Below are 18034 nucleotides of genomic sequence, written 5' to 3'. Positions count from 1 at the left end.
GCAACTGTCACTGACCCGGCCCAATCAGCTCTCGAAATGTCACTAGCTAGGTCAGCAGGCGGGGCCGCTACGGCTCCGGCCCCGCCCACCGCCTTCCTCCGGGGTCCCTGGTTCAGCTCCGGACTTCCTTATTCCTTGGGTGTGTGTGGAAGCAGATGAGGGATTTTCTGGGATGCCCATTTGGGGACCAGCTCCTACTGACAAGTCCTTCGGCTCCTCTGGGCCTTAGTCCCCACCCTTGTAAAATGCGGATAATGACACCTCCCTCAGGAGCCAGTGATCCTTGTAAACAGAGTGGTGATTACTGTGGGTGAAAACACAAGCCGTAATTGAAGCTCGGCCGTCGGATGCAACGGTTGTTGAGGTGTCACTGCTCCGTCTGAACCGGGTGATCGGCTCGGGAAGTCCCCCTTCCTCCTCCCCGCAGTGGAAAGCTCGCACCGCCCGCGTCAGGGGCGCCACTCCTCGCGCCAGCTCGGGAGCACTCGAGATAAGCGAGGGGGCCTCCACCCTGGCGGGATGACGTCCCCGGCGGAGAAATGGCCGGGGCCCCTGTGAGGGGGGACCATAGGACTGGCGGGGCCTTGCGCCTGGCAAGCGGCTGGCCAGGTGAGCGGGACCGCCGCCGGCCAGGGCGCGGGCGGGCGGGCTCGCGCGGGCTGCGGGGCCCCGGGGCCCCGCGGGTTAAGGCCCGGGGGCGGGTCCCGGAGGCCATCTTGGCTGCGGGCGGAAGTTTCCTTCAGAGCCCGGGTGAAGGGAAGTCGTTACCGCCCCAGGTCGGGCAGCAGGATGTCGATTTGGGGATGGAGAAGCGAAACATGGGAACTGGCGGCCCCCTAACCAGGCAAAGGCCGGTGGCCCGGGGCACGGCCCACCCGGGCGCCGGCCGGATGCGGCGTGGCCCGAGCGTCACGGCCGCCCGCCGCCTCTCGTAACCCCTGGCGCCCGCCGCCCGCGCAGCTCGCGCCAATTCTCGGAACAGCTCCGCGTCGGGTGCGGCGCGGGGCTGCGGAGCAGGGGCCAGACTCCTGAGCAATTTGCGTAGCGGACGGCGCCCGCGCAGGCGCAGGAGGGGGCGGAGCCGCGGGAGCCGGGGAGCCGGAGCCCCGGGTCCCAGCGACCGGAGCCCGCTCCTCCAGCGGCGGCTTGAAGATCCGGCGTCGGCCTCCTTCCGCCCCCTACGGCTGCAGAGTGGACGCAGTGTGGGGTGGTGCGGTGGGCCAGCGTCCGGAATTCCGAGGACTGAAGGCGGAGGCCCTCCCTTTCCGGATTGTTGGAGGGGAGAGAGCCCCCCAGTTTGGGGAGGGGGAGAGCCGGGCGTTGAGCGCCCCCCGCAGCGGCCGCAGCCCTGAGCTGACTGGCTTTGGCCGGCTCTCCCCCTCCTGCCAGGACGACTCCAGCGACTAAGGCCAGGGACCCCTCTCCTTTAGCCTCTGCACCCCCAGCCCCCACACCCGGCTCTGAGACTGGTCCAGGCAGGAGACTCCCCACCTCCCCACCCCCGCTCCGCCGGGGAGAGGAAAGGCTGTCTGTCCTTCCACACCTCTGAGTGAGGGACCCCGGTTGCCTGTGCTCGGCAAAGGCAAGGGTTCCTCTGTTGAGGGGGAGGGCCTGGCCAGCCACAACTTCTTTCCGCCTGAGCTCCCCATCTCTGTCTCTGCACCCGACACCTCCCACCCCTCCGTATTTATTTCCCTGGCCCCCTGCCAGCCCCTCCATCTCTGTCTCCTGGATTCAGGCCTCCCTCCCTGATATGGAGAGTAACCTGTCTGGCCTGGTGCCTGCTGCTGGGCTGGTGCCTGCGCTGCCGCCTGCCGTGACCCTGGGGCTGACTGCGGCCTATACCACTCTGTATGCCTTGCTCTTCTTCTCCGTCTATGCCCAGCTCTGGCTGGTGCTCCTGTACGGGCACAAGCGTCTCAGCTATCAGACGGTGTTCCTGGCACTCTGTCTGCTATGGGCCGCCCTGCGTACCACCCTCTTCTCCTTCTACTTCCGAGATACACCTCGAGCCAACCGCCTGGGGCCCCTGCCCTTTTGGCTTCTCTACTGCTGCCCTGTCTGCCTGCAGTTCTTCACACTGACGCTTATGAATCTCTACTTTGCCCAGGTAACCATGGTGACGGATGCGGGGTGGGTAGTGGGTAGCAGGTCCAGGGGCCCAAAAGAATGATGGGTGTCTCTGCTCCCAGGTGGTGTTCAAGGCCAAGGCGAAGCGTCGGCCAGAGATGAGCCGAGGCTTGTAAGTACCCGGAACGCTGGTGGGTTCAGTCCCCTGGTCAGGGACAGGGAGAAGCCCTGTGTCTGTTCCTTCTCCCCAGGAGGGCTGAGGCGAGCACAACCCAGGGCGTTTGTGGAAGGAAAAGGAAGGCACCTGCAGATGGCTCAGCAGAGGCGTTGCATCTGTGAAGGGCACCTATAATAGAGACAGTCGTGATGCACTGAGGGGAGAGGGTACCAGGGTCATCCGTGATGGAGAAAGAGCTGCAGCCTCCAGCCCTTGGATGCCCCAAAGCCAAAGGACACTTTTGGGTGACCTTGGGCAGTGCTAGTCCTGTTGTTTGATTAACGGCTCAGAGTTTATGAAGAGCTTTCACAAACATCTTTAATTTTTACAACCTCCGAAGCCGACATTGTCCCCATTCGAGAGATGAGGACACTGAGGCCCACCAAGGCAAAGCAGCTTGTTCAAGGTCACACACCTGGCAGGACGCAGAGCCAGGGCTTGAACCCGGATTTCTGACTCCTGGTTCAGTGCTCCTTCCCCTGCTGTGGGTCACCTTCTGAACTCTTTGGGCCTCAGTTTCCTCATTTCTAAAACCAGAGGAGCCGGGTTCAGGCTGGCTGACCTGAGGTTGTGATCGACACCCGGGGTCTCCCGGGGGGAGGTTGGGTGATGGGGGGGGTGCCAGGGCCTGACTGTGCTGTGGGCTGCAGGCTGGCCGTCCGAGGGGCCTTCGTGGGGGCCTCGCTGCTCTTTCTGCTGGTGAATGTGCTGTGTGCGGTGCTGTCCCGCCGGCGCCGGGCGCAGCCCTGGGCCCTCCTGCTGGTGCGTGTCCTGGTGAGCGACTCCCTGTTTGTTATCTGCGCGCTCTCTCTCGCCGCTTGCCTCTGCCTTGTGGCCCGGCGGGCCCCCTCCACCAGCATCTACCTGGAGGCCAAGGTAGGGCCACAGGCGCTGATGCTGGGTGCCCCTTGGGGTGTTTGGGGTCTTCCGGGTAGAGAGGAAGCTGGAGCCTGCCCTCCCTAAGGGTCCCTGTTGTCATCTGTGCCAGGGGACCAGTGTGTGTCAGGCAGCTGCGATGGGTGGCGCCATGGTCCTGCTCTATGCCAGCCGGGCCTGCTACAACCTGGCAGCCCTGGCCTTGGCCCCCCGGAGCCGGCTGGACGCCTTCGATTACGACTGGTACAACGTCTCTGACCAGGTGGGTGCGGGGCACGTCTGCTGCCTCCTCAGTAGTGGCTCTTGGCCCCACGCTGGCCTGGGCCCTGTCCGGGTGCCCCACTGGCACGATGGCAGATTGGCACAGCCCCTGCCTCCCCACAGGCGGACCTGGTGAACGACCTGGGGAACAAAGGCTACCTGGTGTTTGGCCTCATCCTCTTCGTGTGGGAGCTGCTGCCCACCACCCTGCTGGTGGGCTTCTTCCGGGTGCACCGGCCCCCACAGGACCTGGTGAGGGCCAGTGGAGAGGGGCTCCCCGGGCTGGGTTCCGGGGGTTGTGGGAGGCCGGTGGGGGGCAGGTGAAAGCATCAACGGCGGCCCCCTCTCCCAGAGCACCAGCCGCATCCTCAACGGGCAGGTCTTTGGCTCCCGTTCCTACTTCTTCGACCGGGCACACTGCGAGGACGAGGGCTGCTCTTGGGAGCACAGCCGGGGCGAGAGCACCAGGTAGGAGGCCCAGCCCCATCTCAGGACCCCTGGGCTCCCAGATTGCCCCATTGAGCCGTGGGGACCTAAGCTGGGTCTTGCCCCTGCCCCCGCGCTGGCCTTTGTGTGCTGTCTGTACTAAGGAGGGCCCTTCTGGTTTGCTGTGGCTAAAGCCCCCACCTCTCCTCCTGAGATGGAGTTTGCCTTGGCCGGAGAGGTCTGAATCTCTGGCTCTAAGTCTCTTTTCTTCCCCCAGCTCTTGTGTCTGTTGTCCCAGTCATTGCCGGGGGACTGACCCTGTTTCTCTGCCTGCAGCATGTCAGGCAGCCTAGGCTCCGGCAGCTGGTACGGTGCCATCGGGCGGGAGCCAGGCTGGTGCGGGGGCAGCCAGACGCGGACCACTCCTCTGCTCTTCTCCCAGGTTCTGGGACCAGGCAGCCACCACCACAGTCTCTACTCCACCCCACAGACGTGATCCCCCTCCCTCTCCCAACAACACCCAGACCCCAGTCCCTCCCCCTCCAGGCCCCTGTGCAGAGTTCATCCGCCGCTTCTTGCCCAGGATTCCAGGGGCTGTGGCTGCCTCTTCCCCAGGCCGGCTCCTTGCTACTCCTGTCGTAGTGAGCTTGTGCTGTCCCCTAGGATGGAGGGTATGGCCCTGGCTGCCAGATGCCCACAGCACCCTGGCATGACCTGCCACTTCGGCTTCTACACCGGAGCCAGCTACCTCTCCTGCACCTGCCACTCAATAAACACTGTCTGTGCCCTGAGTCCATTCACTGTCTGTCAGTTGTCTGCTTGTGTTTCTCACGCCATCACCTGTTTGGTCTAAGGCTGATCAGACACTGGCCCTGGAACAGGGCTGTGGGGCTGGGCAAGGCCATTTACCATTTACCTCCCTGGAGGCTGGTGGGCAAGGACTGAGAGGCGCCCACAGTGTGAGGGGAAGAGACAGAAGAGCCCTGCCCCCTGCTCCAGGCCCCTTCCCACTGGAACAGTTTCTACTCTTTCTTTAGACCTGCTTCACACTTCACCTCCTTGCAGTTCCTGTCATGGCTCAGCAGAAACGATTCTGACTAGTATCCGTGGCTCCATCCATGGCCTCGCTCAGTGGGTTAAGAATCCAGCATTGCCCTGAGCTGTGGTGTAGGTCGCAGACATGGCTTGGAACTGGCATTGCTGTGGCTGTGGTGTAGGGCTGGCAGCTGCAGCTCTGATTCGCCCCCTAGCCTGGGAACCTCCATATGCTGCAGGTGCGGCCCTAAAAGGACAGAAAAAGAAAAAATTCACCTCTTTTATGAAGCCCTCCATCTCCAGGTCAGGGAACTGTGTCTCCTCGTCCTGGGTCTCTTGGCTCTGTGACTGTGGAGCTTCTCACTGGATCGGGATTTCTGGAGACCCTATTTCCCTGTCATTATGCCCAACCTGGCCTTCAGGTCCAGGAGTTAGCCCAGGGCCTGTGGAGGAGGAGCTGGCCCCCATCTCCCTAGCAGGTGTGGATTTGGCCCGTGGGTGGGCTGCCCCCACACGGTCTGCCTGGTGGCCGGGGAGGAGGGTGCTTCTCTGGCTGTCCCTGATAGTGCAGTCATTGCCCTCTGTAGTCACATAGTCCCGGCCCTTACAGATCTGTCATTTGTCCCATGGCTGGGAGCCATTTATCAGAGGGTCTGTCTCCTGCCCATGCACTTGGCCGTTCGTTCCAGCTCCTTGAAGTTCCTGGGGTCCAGCACTGGGCCTGTGTCAAAACTTCACCTGGGACTCTCCTGAGCACCAGGCCTCCAGAGGGGGTATTGAGACTCAGAGAATCAGCTCAAAGCTGGACAGTCACTTTTTGTTGAAAGACAAATTGCTAACACTTGTAGGGCACCTAATTGTAAGTGCCAGGCTCTGTTTTGAGCATTTACTAAATTTACCTCTTTAATGCTCACATCCAGAGGCGATAATCATCCCTTTTCTGTAAGTGGGGACTAGGAAGCCAGGAGAGTGTGGTACCTGCTAGGCCCCCTACTGGTGGGGGGTGGTCAGCCTTAGAGACCATGCTTAAAGCCACCCGAGTGAAGGCGGAAGATCCCAGGCAAGAGAAAGTCTTTGGCAAGATCAGAGTTGTAAAGAAGTGGAGGAGGGCAGAGACTCGGAGTTCCAGGACCTGCCAGGGGCCTGCCTCGTCCAGACAATGGGGGAGGGTGTGCTGACACCAGTTCAAGGCTGGGATGGGCCTGGAAGTGAGGAGCAAGGGATGGGGGCGGGGTACGGGAGTAGGGGCAGGAGGCATCCGGCTCGATTTCCCAGAGCTGGGTCCCAACCCCACCTCAGCCAGCTCCAGAGGGCCTCGATGGATCCCGCACCCCTTTGTCCCTGAGGTCTCTCCTCTCATGAGTGCAGAGCCCAAGGACCAGGCTGTCCCTAGAGGGAGGGAGTTGAGGCCCTTCCGATCTGGTAGTGGGCCTGGAAAATGCTGGGAGAGTAGCGGAGTCTCGTGGCGCCTGTCGGAAGAGGTGAGCGGGCTGATGTCCAGGCCGGGGGCGTGCCGCTGGCCACACTGGCTGGCCAGCAGGGCAGTACCAGGGCCACGGTCTGAGACGCCAGGCCTGACCCACGGCGACCCCTCCCGGGCTCCTCGGCCACTCCTCTCCCGGGACGAGCCGGGATTGGGGGGGCTGGGCAGCCACAGGTAAGGGGCTGCGGGGAGCGGCGCTGGAGGCGAGGGCGAGGCACGGAGGGAAGCGCGGCGCTGGAGGGGTTAAATGCGGGAGGAGGGGGCTTCTGGTAGCGGGAGGGGGGGGTCCCAGCCCCGGCGGCCGCCCGCTCCGCCCCTGCCGCCGCCGCCGCCACCGCCTCCGCGGCCCAGGCGGCACCGGCGAGGCCGTTCGGGAGTCCGGGCTGCAGCCGCAGCCGCAGCCGCAGCAGGGCCGACAGTGAGTGCGGGGCGGAGAGGGCGGGCGGGTGCGGGCAGGGAGTGCGGGACGGCGGGGGCTCGGGCCGGCCTCCGGGGCAGGGGCCTGCAGGGGCGGAGAGGCCGGGAGGGAAGCCCACCTCCTGCGCGTGGGCGCCTCCGGGAGTCGCGCGGCCGCGCGTCCCGCCGCCCGTCACGCTCCGAGGCGTCGGCGTGAAGACGCGGGGAGGCGGTGGGAGCGAGCGGCGGGGTGCGGTGTGTGGGCGGCGGGCGATGCGCGGTGGCCCCACGGTCTGGGTGTGCGTGTACGTGAGTGTGTGCACACGTGTGTGGGGGCTTCTGGGGGCCCTGGCCCGGCGCGCACGGCCCTGAGGGTCCGGTGCGCCCGTGAGCAGGTGGAGTGTGTGCGTGCAGCCTGGGCAGCCGGGCCGCCTGGAACCGCAGGGTGGAGCGTGGGCGCGCGGGTCTTTGTGCCCGCGTGTGTGTGCGCGTGGGCGCCACCGCCCCCTGTCCCAAGGGCTGACAGCTGTCCCAAGGGATGCGCCACGGTCGGGCCCTGGTCGCCCCCACCCCGCTCCTTCCCGGAACCGGCACCCTCCCTTCCCCTCCGCCCTGCCTCGCCTCTGCACAGCGACCGGGACCCGCCCCTGGGTTCCTCGAAAGCCCTGCGGGGCGCTGGGGGACCCTGGCGGCTCCCCTCCAGGCCCATCGCGTCTAGCAGGTCTAGCAGCGGAACAAGGAGAGGCTGGAGGGGAGGGAGAAGCCACGAAGATGCTGCCGCAGCCTCAGCGGACGAGCCGGGTCCTGCCGTCCCCGTCCCCGTCCCTGCCCTGCGCTGCGCGGTCCGGCCTCCCCTCCCGCTTTGCCTTGGAGCGCCTCCGCGCCCCCTCAGCCTCCAGCTGGAAGGCGGGTTCCCCACGCACCCCCTCCCAGGCCCCCAGCATTTCCCCACTCGCCCCGCCTCTCCCTTGGCAGGCCCAGCCTCGCTTCCCCCATCCTCGCTCCTTTCTTTCCCTTCCCGGTGCCCACTTATCTTCTCACACCCTGGAGTCCCCGGACTGGGGCTGAGGGCCGGGCAGTGGAGGTAAGGGGAGGACAGGGCTGGGGGGGCGGCGGGGGTGGGGAGCGGCTGGGCGTGTCCTGGTATCCAGTGTCCGGCCAGAGGGATGTGAAGAGAGGCCCTTTGTGGGTAGTAGGGCTGGGGGCTCCAAGAACCTCTGGGTGTGTAGGGGTTGGAGGAGGGAGTAGGGGTGTCAGGCCAGGTTATTGATCCCAGCATCCCTGGTTCTGCCCGCAGTGACTGCAGCTCCCCAGGAGCCCCCTGCCCAGCCTCCCCAGGCGGGCAGTGGAATTGGCCGGGCCCCTGGGCGCGCCATGCGCAGCACCACACTACTGGCACTGCTGGCGCTGGTCCTGCTCTACTTGGTGTCCGGTGCCCTGGTGTTCCAGGCCCTGGAGCAGCCCCATGAGCAGCAGGCCCAAAGGGAGCTGGGGGAGGTGCGAGAGAAGTTCCTGAGGGCCCATCCCTGTGTGAGCGACCAGGACCTGGGGCTCTTCATCAAGGTGCGTGGGTGGGGGAGAGCCCCTTCAGCAGTCACCCATGACTCCCTGACACTAGCTGCATGCCACCGGGGCCCTGTGCTGGGGTGTTGCTTCCAGACCACCCTTGAAATGCGAGTGCAGCTGGGGGTGCAGGGCAAAGGCTGGGATCCAGGTCTCTGTATTCAGTATGGCGGCCACAGGGGCATTTGTTTTTCTTGCTGTGCCTGGCATTGGGTTCTGCTCCTAGAGTGTCTCCTTCAGTGTGTTTTGGTGGTTGAATAAAGGAACGCATGAAGGAAGAAATGAATTAATGGCTGTAGCATGAGATATGTTGCATTTTCTCAGGTCTAACTCACTGGCTTAGGGTTGCCAGGTGAAGTCTGGAACACCCTGTGAAATGTAAATTTCAGCTAAAGAATGAATATTTTGAAAACCTAAATATGTCACATGCAGTATTTTTATTTGCTAAATCTGGCAACCCTGCACTAGTCCTGTGTTTCTTTGGAGTCACAGATGCCTTAGAGAAACCCAGGAACACTGCGAACACTTCCCCACCTGCTGTCCCCAGAGAAGTGCAGGTATAAACAAGTACCACTGATTCTGGAGGGTTCTGGAATCCCCTAAGCTGGTCCATGCCATCATGGATGCCAGGTGGAGAACACCTTCCCACCAGGACTCATGCTTATGATGTGGAGGCCGGAGGGAGGGCAAGTCAGGGATGGGGTCGGGTCGGCTTTGGTCCAGGGACCAAAGAAAGTGTGGGCTGCAGGCTTCTGGGCCACTGTCACGCAAGCACCTCTGCTGCTCTCTCTGATTTCTGAGCCACTGTCATATTAAAAAAAAAAACAAACAAACAAACCCAAAAAACTAAAATTTAACTTGAATAAATCACTGTTTATTATTTTATGGAAACCGACTCCTCTTTCCTGCCTATTCTTTTGGAGAGAGGCGCCATCAGCATGGAGCCTCAGTGTTCCAGCTGATTCCCAAGGTGGCAGGACCTGGAGCAGAGATGAGGGTGGGGTGGGGCCCAGGACACAGGCAGCTTGACTTTGTCTCTGACACTTCCAGAAGGCCCAGCAAGGCTCCGAGAGGCCTGGGCCGGAGAGAGTGTGGCCAGACCACAGGGCAGGGAGAGGGAGGGAATCTGACCTATTTTATCTTCACAATGGAATTGCTTTTTTTCCTGGATAAAAAAAAAAAGAAGAAAGGGAAGGGGAGAGCCTAGCAGGGTGGGCAACAACTGCTTTATTTCTCTTCTATAATTGGCCAGCCATGCAGCAATTGTGCACCTACTGTGTGCTGGCTGCTGTGCTATATATACCACAGGGTGAGCAGGGAAATTGCTGCTGGGGTGAAGCAGGTGCAGGCTCTACCCTAGAGGATGGCACATCTAGAAAAAGGGACAGATCAGTGCTTAGTTCACTGCAGGATTTAGTAGAAAGGATCCCTTACTTCCTTCTCTGTTAAATGCCTGTTGTACCCTGGGCCCTGGGCTAGATGCTGAGGGCAAGGAGGGAGCTACCAGGGGCCTTTGGGAAGCGCTGGTAATTGCAATGAAGCAGGTAAGATGGGTAGAATTTAGAGCTGTGTGATTGGATTGCAAGAGGCTCACAGGCAGAGGAACAGCATGGGCAAAGGCGTGGAAGCTGGAAAGCTCCGTGTTTCGCAGTTCTGGGATTTAGCAGATGCCTAGTCATTTGAAGCAAAAATTAGAACACATAGAATGACAAAGGTTTTTTTTTTTCCCCTTCCGTAGCGAATTTATTGGAAAAGCATTGCAAAATAAATCACTTTTAATCATTCATTTCACTTGGCTTTATTTAAAAAATTATTACAGGAAATGGAATCATCTCAGAAATTCTGGGGATAAGGTCACTGTAACTTGGGTTCCAAAATGGGAGTCCCAGGAGAGAAGATGGGAGAAGGGGAGGTTGGGACCAGATTGAGAAGGGCCTTACATGCTGGGCTGGGGAGTTTAGACTCCATTCCGCCGAGAGCACAGAGCTATGGAGAACTTGGGACTGTCACTTTAGGAAGATAAATTTGGACTGTGTCTTGCTAATGAGGACTGCGGTCAGAGAGAAAGTAGGTGGCTTCTGACCTCCCCCCACACCCACTGCCTATGTGTCTTGGCTCTGCGAGACGTGGAGAAGGGCCCCTCTGCACCCCCTCCTCATTATGCCCTGCCCTCTGTCACTCTGGGCGGGCACTCTCAAAACACAGACTCTCCTCCCGAGGAAGCAGACTGGCTGGCAAGAGGGGGCAGACACATGGCCATGTCATTAATTCCGTCATTTTTATTGAGCACCTACTATGTAGCAGAGGGTTTGCTTTGGGCTTCAGCAGGGCAGGCAGGGGTTTATGTGTCCATGACTCTCCTAAAATGGGATGCAAAATTTGATGGTATGTGAACCTTCCTGGAGAGAGGGTCCCTAACTTTCATCAGATCTTTTAAAGACTTGAACTCAGCTTCCAAAGGGGCAATGGGAGCGGTGGGGTCTATGGGAAGCTGGAACTCACTGGCCTTGCAGTGAGCTCACTGCGCTACACGGGGACTAATTTAATAACCACAGTGCTTACTGTGGGTGGTGTGAGTGCTTTAACTCTTCTCAATAACTCTCTGAGATGGGTACTATTGTCACCACCCCCAACTGACAGAGACAGAAATTGAGGCACGGCTCAGCATCACACAGCACCAAGATTTGAACCCAGGCAGTCTGGTCCCAGGGTCTGTGCTCCTGGCCACTCTAAAACTGGACATTTCTTTTGCGAAGTGGAGGCCAACAACTTAAATGTCTCTAAAATGACGTGTTGGCCAAACAAAATTGAGCTTCCCAATTTGTCAGGTCTGTTCTAGGGACCACACTGCCTTCAGGGAGACCAGAGGGTAAGAGGAGAGCTGGGAGGGATAAGGAGGGAGCCCTTCAGAGAGACCAGAGGGACAGGGTGTGGGCCACGACCAGAGGGAAAGGCTGAGGTTCCTCCTTCTGCGCCTTGTCCTGCAGGAGGTGGCTGATGCCCTGGGAGAGGGTGCGAACCCTGACACCAACTCAACTAGTAACAGCAACCACTCGGCCTGGGACCTGGGCAGCGCCTTCTTTTCTCAGGCACCATCATCACCACCATCGGTGGGGGAGGGGACTGGGCATGTGTGGGGGGAGGGGTGACTGGGCTTCCTCACGGGGGAAGGCACAGAGGGAGGTGGAGGTGGGGGAGGTGCCAGGCAGCCCTTAGACGCGCTGCACTGCCCCTCTGCCCAGGCTATGGCAACGCCGCCCTGCGCACTGATGCCGGGCGCCTCTTCTGCATCTTTTATGCCCTGGTGGGGATCCCGCTGTTCGGGATTCTGCTGGCAGGGGTCGGGGACCGGCTGGGCTCCTCCCTCCGCCGCGGCATCGGTCACATCGAAGCCGTCTTTCTGGTGAGCTGCTCCACGCCCTGCGCGCCCTTGCGTTGGGGTCGGGAAACCCTTCCCTAAGTCCCCGGCTAACACGTGAGCGCGGGCGCCGCGCCGGGATCACGGGGAACTTAGAGATCCCCGAAGAAGGGCTAAGGGATGTGAGAGGGGAGGTTTTGGCGACTTCTCGCCCCCGCCAACTGCCCCTTCCTGCAGAAGTGGCACGTGCCACCGGAGCTGGTGCGAATTCTATCAGCGGTGCTCTTCCTGTTGATCGGCTGCCTGCTCTTTGTCCTCACGCCCACGTTCATCTTCTGCTATGTGGAGGGCTGGAGCAAGCTGGAAGCCATCTACTTCGTCGTGGTGACGCTCACCACGGTGGGCTTCGGAGACTACGTGGCCGGTGAGGCCACTTTTCTTGGGCTGCACTTCCCCACCCACTTTGCGATCTTGCTTCTCCCGCCAAATTCACCCCGGTGCTTCTGCACTCACACGTGCTTGCTCCAATCCCTACATCCGCTCATTGAATGCACCCTCACATTTGTGCATGGATGCAACACCTCATGCTCGCATGCCTGCTGACATATATATTAAATGCACCCCTCACACGGCTCTTCTCCTGCACACCATCAAGTCACGCCCATTCATCTTCTTGCATCCATTCACACGCTCTAGCACGTACCCATTGCTCTGGGGCGGGCAGATCAAGGCGTTGCGATGGGAAGAGGCGCGGTGAACCCGAGACTCACAGGCTCAAGACTTGCTGAGCTCACCATCAGCTTCTTTCTGCCCTCCCCGGTGGGGTCCCAAGGCGCCAGTCCCAACCAGAACTCTGCAGCCTACCAGCCTCTGGTGTGGTTCTGGATCCTACTCGGCCTGGCCTACTTCGCCTCAGTGCTCACCACCATCGGGAACTGGCTGCGAGTCGTGTCCCGCCGCACCCGGGCAGAGGTAGGCGCCCCCCGCCGCAGCGCTGCGCCTGCGCTTTGGTGCTGCCGTGCTGTACCCTAGCGGCAGGTTGACCAGCCTGCCTCCCTTCCAGATGGGGTCTCCCCCAAGGCAGGGACTGAGGGAGCCCCAGTGTGCACCTGCGGAGAACAAAGGGATAAACTCCAACAGGTTTGCAGGTGCTCCATCTCCACATTCCGGGATAAGGTTACCAGATTTAGCAAGTAAAGATGAAGGAAGCCCAGTTACATGTGCATTTCAGAGAAGTTGCAAATAATATTTGAGTATAAATATGTCCCAAGTACTGCATGGGACATACTTATCTAATACTGCATTTGTTGTTTATCTGAAATTCTCATGTAACTGGGTGACCTGTATTTTGGAACCCTGCTCCTTGCGTCTGGCCCCAGAGCGGCTGGAGGGGCAAAGATGGGTGAGGGGGGATGGAGGGAGAACTGAAATAAAACCGGGGTTTTTCTCCTGGAGAAGAGGACACTTCGGTGAAGATGGAGGAAGGGAGCATGTGGCTGGGTCATGAGCCTTTCCCTCCTCCTGAGGCAGGAGGACCGGGAGGAAAAAGAGGGGCAGCACCTGATCGGTGAAGGGTGAAGGAGCAGGCTACCGGGGTTGCGGAGACGGTCAAGAACCCCCAGCCAAGGACTGCCTTTCCTCCCCGCGCAGATGGGCGGCCTCACGGCGCAGGCCGCCAGCTGGACCGGCACGGTGACCGCGCGGGTGACCCAGCGAGTAGGTCCCCCGGCACCACCGCCGCAGGAGAAGGAGCGGCCACCCCTGCCTCCACCGCCGTGCCCAGCGCAGCCCGCCAGCAGGCCACTATCCCCTGTGGCCCCGGAGAAGACCGAGCCACCCTCGCCGCCCTCGCCGCCCTCGCCGCCCACGCCACCCACGCCGCCCACGGCCTCGGCGCTGGACTACCCCAGCGAGAATCTTGCCTTCATCGACGAGTCCTCGGACACGCAGAGCGAGCGCGGCTGCGCACTGCCCCGCGCGCCACGGGGTCGCCGCCGGCCCCTCAACGCCCCCAGGAAGCCCGCGCGGCCCCGGGGCCCCGGGCGCCCCCGGGACAAAGGCGTGTCCTCGTAGGGGCAGGACCCCGGCCCGGGCCTCTCAAAGGGCTTCGTTCTTGCCCTCTCCCCGGCATGCTCTGCTTGTTTGACCAAAGAGCCCTCTCTCGACCGGACTGAAACCTGGGGAGGAGGCTACGGGGTTGCTTGACTGCCGCCCCTTGCTCCTGGCCCTCTCCTCACTTCATCCATTTCCAGACCCCCCAAGGCTTTCTGTCTCGCTGTACCGGCTGGGCCTGTCCCTCACAACACCTCACAACTGTGCCTCAAAGCCTGCATCAATAAACGAAAACAGTCTGTACCGCTGCGGCAGTGGCGCTCCGAGGACGCGAGAGGGTGTGGGAGTGCTTGCGTCAGGCCACCTCCCTCGGGGCAAGTCAGGTCCCCCAGGACCCTCAGGCTGAGCCACCCCCACCCCCACCCACGTCGGTCAAGGTGCGGGGGCTCGAGGCTGTGCTTGGACCTGTGCTTTTGCCTGGAGGTTACCGGTAGGGTCTGGCATGAGAATCTGCCAAGATGGGCTTTGCGTCCATCCTCAGTACAGCTATTGGTATTGGGGGATGAGGGAAGGGGGACAATGACATCTAATGCGGAGGGCTGCAGGGTGAACTCTCCCAGAGCCAGGTCCCCGTCGCCATTCCAGACCGGGCCCTGCCCCTCCCCCCTTCCCGGAGCGTGAGCCCCTCCTCCACGCCCCGAGGCCAGTAGTGCCTGGGTCCGTTGGGGCAGAACCATGGAGGAAAAGCCTTTCAAAGTAAGAACTCTTCCTGGGCCGCCCCACCCTGTCAGCACCCAGACCCATCCTAGGTCCAGCCTGGGCTCCTGGCTATGTTCTCACTCAGTCCCGGCTCAGGGCAGCTCCCAACAATCCCCCTCTTCCCCCGCGACAGAGTCTCGGCCCCGGTTGGGCTCGGGATCCCCGCCTCCAGCTTGCTCTTCCTCCCCTTCCCAATTCTCCTTGGCTTCCTCCGATGTATGTGGCCCACAGGCATCGGCCAAGTCTTCGGGCCGCCGTGGCTCAGGCGCGTCGAGCCCACAGGACATCCGGAATCTGTGGACCACCTCGACGCTGTCGCAGCCGAAGCTGAGTGTGCAACTGCCCACTGTCTGCGAGGACTCGGAACTGGAGGGCAACAGTCTAGGCAGCAAGGATGGCGGGTGGTACCATCAGAAGGCCGGCCACGACTCGGATGGAGGCTGGGAAGAATTGGATGACGGAGGGGACAAGGACGACTTCAAGCCAGAAGAGCCGGACGAGCACCCCTTGATGGAGCTGGAGATGCACCGCGGCAGCTCCCCGGGAAGCACTTTAGAGGACGGGGACGACGACTCCAGGATCGACTCCGGTCAGTGTGGTCTCACCGGGCTGTGGGCGCTCACAGGGCAGGGGGCTGGCCAGAACCTCAATTTCTATTGTTGGGAAATGGGGGGAAACTGTAGGACCAAGTTGCTAGGATTCCTTGAAAGGGGCGCCAACGCCTATCTTTCACACTGTAAATCAAGCAGACGTTCTAGGAACGCCCCCTACTGGGCAGGCGTCATACAAAGTCCTGGGGCCACAGAGACGAGCATGAAAATGAGCACAGGCAGCGTGGTAGGACCTGTGCTTTGAATGGAATCCCAGAGATGGTTGAGAGGAGGGAGTTAATACCTTTTCTGTGGACCTGCGCTGTTTGAGAAAGTGCTTGTCTTTCATTCATTCAGTCATTGGCTACAGTTTTAAAGTGTTTACTTCCTCCTTTGTGCTGGGCGCTGTTTGGGCCGAGCCTCCCCCTTCTCCCTACCGCCTCTGCTCTCCAGCCTTTCATCAGGGAATCGGAACAGATAACAAGATAACTGCCTTTGACTGAGCACTTACTGTTGTGCCAGACACTAGGCTTCCCTTGCATCATCACCTTTAAACTTCATTCTTATTATTCTATCATAAAATTGAAGACCTGGAGGGTCAGAAAGTCAGTCACTGGCCCTAAGTCTCACACAGTGGGGCAGTCAGAACTGGGACATTGGAGGGTGGGACAACAAAGCTGAGGCTTGTAAACCACTGTCCCATACTATTTCCTTCTTTTGTCTTTTTAGGGCTGCACCCAAGGCATATGGAGGTTCCAGGCTAGGGGTCAGTCAGAGCTGTAGCTGCCAGCCCACACCACAGCCACAGCAACTCAGGATCTGAGCTGCATCTGAGACCTACACTACAGCTCAGAGCAACGCTGGGTCCTTAACCCACTGAGTGAGGCCAGGGATTGAACCTGTGTCCTCATGGATTGGTTTCTGCTGAGCCACGATGGCAACTCCCCATACTGTTTTTACTCAAGAGGCACCTGGAGTTGGTCTCTGAAGGTCACTCCCCTTCCACTGCCACATGGCTACCTACACATCGCCTCTGCTCCAGGGAAGTCCCTGAAGTTTGCAGATGACTTATCCCTCTTCTCTCTTCTCCCAGAAATTTCTTCCTCAGTGTCATCGCTCAATATCCCGAAGTATACACCCCATCGAGCCTACTGGGTGGAGCAGCAGAACAGGGTTGGAGGCAACCTCTCCCCCGGGGGGTGGGGTGGGGGTGGGAATCAGGGAGTTTAGGGGGGATGGGAGTTGGGGGTTCAGGGGTGGAAGGGTGGATGGAGGTGCTTTGCAGGGTGGGGGTCTTGGGGCTGGAGGGAGCAGGTGGGGCATTTCAGCTGCAAGTGGAGCTGGGGTCCCCTGGCCATCTGAGCCTCTTGCTGCCTCTCCAGCTGCCCCTGCCCCTGACTGTACTCATGGAGAACGAAGCTCTGGAAATCCTCACCAAAGCCCTCCGGAGTAAGCCCCCCCCCCCCCCGCCCTGCCCAGGGCTCCCACAAGAGACCCTGGGAGATTTTGCAGGGTTTGGGTCTGTGAGAGTGGGGTTTCAGAATGTGTTTCCCTTGTCAGATTTCCTTACCACCCATAAATATTCCAGAAGCCCCACGAAACGCAAAAAGTTAGGAGACTGGCCACAGGGAGACCCAGTGGGAAGAGCATGGGAGAGCCTGGGCTCTAGACTTAGTGCAGCCCCTCTACCTGATGTGGCTTTTCTAAGGCCATTTCTGCATTTCTCCTCTTGCCCATTGGGAATGACAGCCTTTGTAGGGCCTTGGCCCCTCTGTGGGTGCTGTGAGGAGCCTTTGGACGGTGGATTATTTGAGCAAACTTCCTTTGGTTTGCTCCGCTTACCTTATGAATGTGGGGGTGGGATGGGGAGGACTAATAGCTTAGAGTGGGTGGTCCAAGAGGTGTCCGAAGAGCTGCCTTCTCCCAGTGCCCTAGTTCAGGCCGGCAACATCTACCTTATCTAAACTTACCTTCCTCACACATCCTTCATGGCAACACCCCCATCCTGCTCTGAATCCATCATCTGTTTGGAGTAATGGTCTATGACTCGACCATTTTAAACAAACACAACCGGCAGGTCCCAGTACCGGGAGTTCCAAAGTTCCCCAAACTTATATAGACTGGCTGCGGGAAGCCATGCCCCTGCTTACTGCCCTGAGTGGAGCTCTGCTCTGTAGGCTACCGATCAGAGATCGGCCGGGACCACTTTCTGACCAACCAGCTGCAGCGATACATCGAGGGGCTCAAGAGGCGCCGGAACAAGAGGATGAACGTAGCGGGGCTCTGAAGAGCACTGCCTCGGGCTCGCGTGACCGCCCGTCTCCGTCCCTGGTCCCTGTCCCGTCCCCAGATCCAAGCCTGACCCTGTTCACTTGGAATTTGAGTCCTAGAGAAATAAAAAGAGTCTGTATATGGTCCGTGAGTCAATGCGTGGCTGCTCGTGTGAGGCAGAAGCACGTGGCCCCGCCTTTCCCTGTGACCTTCACTCGGTCACCGCAGTGACCTTGAGCGTTCTCCGTCCGGGCCCTATCGGCTCCGCCTTCCAGGGACTCGAAATCCAGGACTTCTTGTATGTTTTGTGTCTGCTTCTCTCACCCCAGGTTCGGCAGCTTTGTGCGAATATTTGGGTGTGCGGTCCAAGTGCCCTGATGGTGTTATCTTGGGGAAGGGGGAAAAGGGAAACGGGCACCACCTCCCTTGTAACTTGGGCTGTTAGGCTCCGCCTTTCATGCATATGCAGATACCCAGCCTCTGCACTCGTCCCGCCCTCTCATTTACATATGTACGTCGTCTCTCGGCCCCGCAGCGGCTGCCACCGAACCACCTTTCCCATTTCTCCAACGCACAGCGCGCCCCGCCTCCTTCTTTACGTGAGAACGCTCCTGGCCCCACCCACTCCTGGAGTCGCTCCGCGTCTCCTTTGGCCACGCCCCGCTAGCGGCCGAGTA

The 18034-nt window shown here is 60.4% G+C and overlaps 3 protein-coding genes across 6 annotated transcripts; all 3 read left to right on the top strand.

Annotated features, from left to right (window-relative positions):
- On the top strand, positions 90 to 4646 carry GPR137 (G protein-coupled receptor 137). 3 transcript variants are annotated; one of them, XM_003122592.6, is made up of 8 exons: positions 90 to 609; positions 1739 to 2110; positions 2193 to 2242; positions 2938 to 3163; positions 3276 to 3425; positions 3548 to 3676; positions 3777 to 3892; positions 4187 to 4646. In XM_003122592.6, the coding sequence occupies exons 2-8, from the start codon at positions 1754 to 1756 to the stop codon at positions 4344 to 4346; spliced, it is 1188 nt and encodes a 395-aa protein (XP_003122640.3). In that variant the 5' UTR covers positions 90 to 609; positions 1739 to 1753; the 3' UTR covers positions 4347 to 4646. The 3 variants fall into 3 exon arrangements, with proteins under 3 accessions (XP_003122640.3, XP_013849612.1, XP_013849614.1); XM_013994158.2 differs by lacking the exon at positions 90 to 609 and having other exon boundaries at positions 747 to 2110; XM_013994160.2 differs by lacking the exon at positions 90 to 609 and having other exon boundaries at positions 1084 to 2110; positions 2938 to 3061; positions 4187 to 4644.
- Positions 6710 to 14038, top strand: KCNK4 (potassium two pore domain channel subfamily K member 4). Its single transcript, XM_013994155.2, is given in 8 exon segments — positions 6710 to 6786; positions 8062 to 8327; positions 11315 to 11405; positions 11408 to 11437; positions 11570 to 11730; positions 11923 to 12109; positions 12518 to 12657; positions 13336 to 14038. Coding segments are annotated over 8 exon segments (1299 nt in total). The 5' UTR covers positions 6710 to 6785; the 3' UTR covers positions 13759 to 14038.
- Positions 13773 to 17804, top strand: CATSPERZ (catsper channel auxiliary subunit zeta). Of its 2 annotated transcripts, XM_003122571.5 has the most exons (5): positions 14166 to 14493; positions 14728 to 15085; positions 16180 to 16259; positions 16469 to 16535; positions 17264 to 17804. In XM_003122571.5, exons 1-5 carry the CDS (start codon positions 14473 to 14475, stop codon positions 17371 to 17373), a joined length of 636 nt encoding a protein of 211 aa, XP_003122619.2. In that variant the 5' UTR covers positions 14166 to 14472; the 3' UTR covers positions 17374 to 17804. The 2 variants fall into 2 exon arrangements, with proteins under 2 accessions (XP_020938535.1, XP_003122619.2); XM_021082876.1 differs by having other exon boundaries at positions 13773 to 15085.

This window comes from Sus scrofa, chromosome 2, assembly GCF_000003025.6.
Source record: "Sus scrofa isolate TJ Tabasco breed Duroc chromosome 2, Sscrofa11.1, whole genome shotgun sequence".
Taxonomy (NCBI): Eukaryota; Metazoa; Chordata; class Mammalia; order Artiodactyla; family Suidae; genus Sus; species Sus scrofa.
The sequence above is the reverse complement of the archived record's forward strand: the minus strand, read 5'-3'. Positions and strand labels throughout refer to the sequence as shown.